The following is a 6985-nucleotide window of genomic DNA, read 5'->3' as shown; positions in this document are numbered from 1 at the left end:
AAACGTGTGGCGTACGTCGCAAGCGCGAATATCAGCAGGGAGAGAGTTCCATGTGGTACTGCCAACAAAGGCGATAGAGCTACGGCCTGAGGGACCAGGTAGGAACGGCACTCTGAGCAGCTGGCTGACCTGACCACGCGTGACACAACTTCTGTCCACATCCGTGGCAATGAGGGAGTAGTAGGATTGGAACAGTGAGCTGGCTCTGCCATGAAGGCAGCGGAAGACGAAGAGAAGCAGACGTTGCACGTACAGCTGGTGGAGCTGAGGCATTGATAGTCTGGCAAATAGGGGAGCAGTGGGGGTCCTTCTGGGGAGTTGGAAGATGGCTCGTATGCCAGACTTAGCAATGCGTAGCAGTCGATGCAGCAGCAGTTTGGATAGACCGGGAAAGAAACAGTTTGAGGCATAGCAGAGCACAGACTGGATCATGCTCATGTACCAGGCCCGGCGGGCATTGAGTGAAAGGCACCGTCCATGGCGCCAGAGCTGCCCGATTGTAGTAGCAGTCTTGCTGGCAATAAAGTCCACTTGGGGCTTCCAGGACAGTTGGTCATCAAGCATAACACCGAGATACTTCGTGACTGGAGTAACATCAAGCACTGTGGTACCACACTTCACTTCAGATGGTCCGTCCAGACAACCACGGGGTCTCACAAACATAACTTGGGTTTTACTGGCATTTAATAGCAGACCAATGTTGTCCAAGTACTCAGCGAGTCGTGTTACAGCGTTAGAGAGAACAGAGCACACTAAATCAGGCTGATAGTCGGAGTAGTCCAGAGCCACATCATCAGCGAATTCCTGGTGGCATACACTACCTGGTAGAACTGACGACATATCACTGGTGTACAGTACAAAAAGAAGAGGGCCCAGAACGCTGCCTTGAGGCACTCCTCCGGAGCATCCAACATATTGCGAAACTGAGTGTTCCACCCGTACACACTGCTGCCGCTCCGAGAGATAACTGAGGAACCATTCCAGTGGTGTGTCACAAATGCCAAGGTCAAACAGCACTTGCACAAGCCTGGCATGCTGGACTCTATCAAATGCCTTCGATAGATCTACCATTACTACCCCGGTGTGTTTTCGTTCCGATTTGGCCAATTTCCAGCGGTTGGAGGCAAGGATAAGAGCATCTTCTGTTGAGTGATTTCTTCGGTATGCAAATTGACTTGAAGGTAACAAGGAGTGATCATCTAGGAAAGTTGTCAGCTGTTTCTTGACAAAGTGTTCCAGTATGCGAGAAACAATAGGCAGTAGCGAGACGGGCCGATAGTTACGAGCTGACAGTGGGTCGCCATTCTTATACAATGGTCTGATAAGAGAATGTTTGAAAGTTGATGGCACTATACCAGACGCAAGAGATAAGTTGACGATCTTCATCAGGTATGGGGAGAGGGTGTCCGACCAACGTTTCAACACAATACCTGGGATTCCATCACTTCCGGTAGCTTTATGTGGATCCACACATTGCAAACGCTTAGCGACATCATACAACGACACAGGTTGGAAGGCTGTAAGGGCATCAGATTTCGTAGGGCCAACTGGCATCTGTAGGTGCGTAGGTCGACTGGGGTCATGAACAACATCTGCAAAGAAGTCGCCCAGCTGGTCAGCTGATACCTGGGGTACTCGGCGGGTCTTCTTTCGTCCGGTGACAGTGTTCATCACGGACCAAAGTTTCCTCTGATCAGACGTATAGCATTGATCCATAAAGTAAGCATTCTTCAACTGTCTATCTAGCTTTCTGGCCTTGGCACGTGCAGCTCGGTGCTCCTGCTGGAGTGCCTCGTTTGCTCTATCTTGCATTAGACGGCGGTGCAGTCTGTTTCGGTTCCGGACACGCTGAACCAGCTCGCGAGTCAGCCAGGGACATGGACGCCGGTCTGCACGGCGGCGGGTGGTGATGGGTGCATGTTGGTCAAGGGTGGAGAGATTAGCATTGTTAAAGGAAGTTGTCATGGAGTCAACATCTTGATCATCGAAGCCGACAGACAGTATGCCATGTAAGTCAGTTTGAAAGCAGCCCCAGTCAATCTGATGGAGACGACGACCCGTGACAGTTGATGTTCCCTTACGAGCAGGTTTAGACGGAATCGGTAGATGAGCGAGTATGGCATAGTGATCACTTATATCGAGGTAAATTATTTCACATGTTCCACTTATAGCTGTTGTCGAGAGGAAAAGGTCGAGAATGGTCTGGGAATGTGCTGTCACTCGTGTTGCAGAGGATACGTAATTCTTCAGATCAAATCTCGTCAGAATATGCTGAAGAGGGTGGGCAGCATTACCAGGCATGCTGAAATCCACGTTAAAGTCACCAACGAGTACTGTGGAATGTTGCCGTCCTTGACAAGCTTGCTCAATATTATTCTCAAAACCATCCCAGTACGATACAGGTTTGTTTGGTGGGCGATATGTACACCCGAGAACAGTGGTTCGCCCATTACTTGTAATTTCGATCCACATCATCTCTAGCTCTGGACACTCCAGGTCTGTGCGCCTTCTGGCATGGACAGAATCATGACAGTACACAGCGACGCCTCCTCCATGTTGACGATAACGGTCCTTTCGGAACAGCTTGTAATTCGGAATCGAAATCTCGCCGTCGCTAATGCATGGCTTCAGCCAAGTTTCAGCCAGGCCGAGGACATGGATTCCACGCACAGCAAGGTACTGTTGCACTTCGCCGACTTTTCTCTGTAGACTACATATATTGAGAAAGGATACGGCAAGCATAGCCTGGCTCATGACTTGTGGTGAACGATTTACCGCCGCTATCATTGGGAACTGAGTTCAGTGTCTGTGGACGCATCGTCAGTCGTCGTCCTGCCCTTGTCCTTGCTGACAGGAGTTTGGGTGGCCTTGGATTCTGGAGCATGAAACACCCAGCGACGACAGTATGCTCGACCCCGCCAGAAACCCTTAGAAAGCAGCACCGCAGCTGTGGGTGCGCTCACAGTGAGCCGAGCGAATGCGATCGACTTCTCAGGTTTCGCACTTTGTACTTGACACTTGTAGACGACAATAACAGCTGGGTTGTTGGCATTCCGTGTCTATGCCTGTCTCCCTAGCAAGTGCATGATTATAACACAGGGTAGCGTGAACAAGGTTTTCCCGCTGACTAGCAGCGCTGCAATTCTTTTCTATATTATACTTCAAGTACCTGGAGCTGATGTGCACTTGCTGATAGCATGGGTTGTAGAGAATACTGCGGGGTAGGCCTTGACAGATTATGCTAGCATAATTTTTCGCATAATTCCAACCAAAATCGAATCATCGCATAATTCGAGGCAAAATGCATACAAATCGCATAAAATTGGAATAATCCGCCTGTTCGCATCAAATTCCATACAGTTGTACATGTTCTACAAGTACAAGTAGATGCACCAGGAAGTAGGCTCCGGCGGATTATGCTCGCAAAATCATGGAATTATGCTTTCGTGGATTCTCGCATTATGCTCGCGAAATCCTCATATTATGCTTTGGCCCGCAGGGATACATACTCACTTTGTTGTACTTATGGAGCCCCAAAGTTCGGAAAATTGTGCTTTTTCGTATTTGCAAGTGGCCATTAGTACAACAAAATACATGAATATCCCCATACCAAGATGACCATGCATGCTAGAGATCAACATGGAAAGAGAAAACATGACTCCTTCTATTCATTACCGAAATTTTGCAGCGCCGAAATTTTGTATATTTACAGTAGTTGATTTCTTTTGTAAAACGATTTTTTCATTGCCAAATTAGTTTGAGTTACCTTTGAAAATTATCATGTTCAACTGTCTTCGTAATCGTCATACTCGTCCAACCGATGTCACCCTGGGCCTCACCCGGCGACAAATCAGCTCATCTCTCCTGTAGGTCCACCTCTGCTTCCACCATGACCGAACATCAACTAGACCTCTCATTTTTTTAATTTATATTAGAACAATAACCATAGCTTGCACAGTCGATGGTCTCGATCCAGCGCGTTTCTCTGCATACCTTTTCGGAAAAGTTGGGAAGTAGTTCGTGAAAATGAAGAAAGTCGCATTTTCTTGCAAAACAACGGAAAGTTAGGCTGTGTTTACATGAAGCGTTTCAACCCGGGTTGAGTTCGACCCGGGTCAGATTTCAACCCGCCATGTGCACAAAATAAATGGCGCGTTTGTCATAACGCATTGCGCTTGACCCGGGTTGAAATTTCGCCCCGGGTTGATTTCAACCCTCCCCAATTGGAGGGTTGAAATCAACCCGGGTCAAGAAAATCGTACAAACGTACTTCTGTGCGTATCTCGCGCCAGGTTTGAACGGCACTGCAGCTGCAAATTTCGCGCGAACGGATTCACGTGACCATACAGGACTGTAGAAGTGGACTTTTGGCAGCATATCAGTATTTGACCCGTGTCAACTGTCTTCATGTAAACGCTCACCTCTTTTGTCTATCGTACAGACTTTCAACCCGGGCTGAACTCGACCCGGGTTGAAATTTCTCATGTAAACACAGCCTAAGTTGCGAAAAAAGTGGCCAGCATCTTTGGAAAAGGGCTACTCCGAACCCTTTACCATGCGGACCACCAGCACTGATCAGGTGCATTGTACACAATTGTGTAGCTTACATACTGGAATTGTGGTACAACCATGTAGTTATGCTCCTACATCCGAAAGGATCCCAAATTATGCTCCAAATTTTCAACCTCCAAATTCTGCCAATGATTAGGTGAACATTTATCCCGAGAAGTGTGTGCAGTGATACTGGCTTGCTAATTTAGGGTTTCATTCCGTGATTTAGAGTAGCTGTGTGTAGATTTACTATGCATATTGTTATACAGTGTATGTTCATGTTGGTGATATCCTGCACTGGCATAGTGCTTTCCTAATTTACTCACATACACAATGTCGCCATGTGCAGTGTTTCTCCCTTTCGCCTTTTCCTTTCGTCGCTTTGCCCTGCTTTGCTCTATAATGAAAGCTCCAAACCATTGTCGCGCTAATCTAGCTGTATGCATTTTCACTGTTCTGTCAATTCGTCGTATTCGTTCTACATTGTTCTTTCCATGTTAATCGGTGATGAGTTTTTCACACAAAATTAAATTTGGTGAGAACCCTCGGTGGTCTCTACCCGCACGCACAACACGCAACAAGTCTTGTAGTAGTAGTAAACACAAATCTTCACTTCTTCGCCACGAATCTAAAATGCTACAGCGAGAGCGGAAAACTCACTGCTACACACACTCTTATTCTACAACAACTGAAAGGTTTCGCAAGGTGCACCGAGCGTGAGAAACCTAACAAGCGGGAAATGTAGGTGATAAAATGAAACCCTACACTAGTGATTACCTAAGGCATAGCGTACAGTTCCGCAAAACACAACATGCAAATGTGCGGATGTATGGAACTACTACTTTACTACCTTCGTGCCAAACCAACAAGCCTAGACTGCTATTATTCATGAAGTCGCACTAGTGCTACTGATCATACTCCCCTCCTTGATATGCTCACGTTAAACACAAGAGCAAATATCAATATACTTGAAGTACATCTCCGTCTATTATTGCCGATAGAATGAGCAATCCTATAAACCACCTTCTAAAATAGTATAAAGTTCATAGCACTCAGCTACAAGAGTATAACGGAACTCCTCACACAACAGAGCCAAAACATGTCATCTTAGGTAGGATTTGATGCGTATGATATGACCCGTTAATCTTGGGAACATCTTCATCCCTGGAGGATGGGACAAAGCTTGACGATAGGGCGTGTGACAAGCTTACCGCCTACTAGAACCTTCACGACACGCACATGCCCATCTGTGCCAGGCATCACTTGCTGTACGCGTCCGAGTGGGCACTTGCCGCGTGGAGCGTGCGGTGTAATGACTAACACCACATCACCAACTGCCATGTTCCGCTCTTCGGTGGTCCACTTCGATCGTCGGTTGAGAGCCGGTAACCACTCTGTCATCCAGCGGCGCCAGATATGCGTCACAAGTTCCTGTACACGTCGCCACCTCTGCTGCGGGCTGCTTGGTTGGTCGGTACCGTCGACGGCGAACTCTTCCACTCGGCCCACCAGGAAATGGTTCGGGGTGATCGGTAAGTCATCTTTCAAGTCAGCTGATGGCGTAGTCAGTGGGCGCGAATTCAGCAGGTTCTCTGCGCCACATAATGCCGTCTGAAGCTCCTCATCCGTGATATCAGCCGAGGACAGAATGGCAAAGATGGCCCGCTTTGCGGACTTGATCATCGTTTCATGAACGCCTCCAAAGTGAGGTGCCCCGGGTGGAATGAAATTCCACTTCACCTTGTCGAAGTGTTGACCAATTCTTTCCTGGTCATCTCCAGTAAAGATCTCTTGAATCTCTCTCTGGCCACCAACGAAGTTTGTTCCATTATCCGATAGAACTTCCTCGGGTAGCCCACGTCGATTGGCCATCCGTTCAAACGCGTTGATGAAGCTGTTGGTGTCGAGACTGTATGACATCTCCAAGTGTACCGCGCGACACGTCAGACAAGTAAAGAGGCACAGGTATCTCTTGGCACGCCTGTGACCCCTGCCTTGTATGGTCTGTAAAGGACCGGCGTAGTCAACAGCAACACGACCGAACGCTCGATGGGGTGGCTTCAACCGGATCTTCCGCAACGGTGCCATCACCTGCGTCGCGGGCTTCGCCTTTCGTCGGCGACATTCCGAACAGTTGCGTTGAACCTCGCGAATAGCTTCTCTCCCGGATTGAATCCAGTACCGCTGCATCAACCTGGTCAGCAGGTGACTCGTACCAGCTTCGTGATGTGTGTCCTCGTGCTCTTGGCGGATGATGAGCTGCGTTACCCAGTTGTGCCGTGGCAGAATGACTGGGTACCTAGCGTCGAGCGATAAAAGCGCCGCATGTTGAACTCGCCCTTGCACACAAATCAAACCTTGGCTGTCGATTATTGGCAGCAGACTCGACAGCTTACTTGAACTCGGAAGAGGTTTGCTCCGTTCCAACCGTACG

General features: G+C 48.3%; 1 protein-coding gene across 1 annotated transcript; it reads right to left on the bottom strand.

Annotated features, from left to right (window-relative positions):
- Nucleotides 1-5709: 5709 nt before the first annotated feature.
- Nucleotides 5710-6639, bottom strand: LOC135819076 (uncharacterized). Its single transcript, XM_065332228.1, has one exon. It carries the CDS (start codon nt 6637-6639, stop codon nt 5710-5712), a length of 930 nt encoding a protein of 309 aa, XP_065188300.1.
- Between the last annotated feature and the right edge of the window lie 346 nt (nt 6640-6985).

The sequence above is a fragment of the Sycon ciliatum genome, chromosome 6 (assembly GCF_964019385.1).
Source record: "Sycon ciliatum chromosome 6, ocSycCili1.1, whole genome shotgun sequence".
Lineage (NCBI taxonomy): Eukaryota > Metazoa > Porifera > Calcarea > Leucosolenida > Sycettidae > Sycon > Sycon ciliatum.
The sequence above is the reverse complement of the archived record's forward strand: the minus strand, read 5'-3'. Positions and strand labels throughout refer to the sequence as shown.

Excerpts from the sequence above, each read along its gene's own strand:
- LOC135819076 (XM_065332228.1), bottom strand. The coding sequence starts at position 6,639 with ATGGCACCGTTGCGGAAGATCCGGTTGAAGCCACCCCATCGAGCGTTC.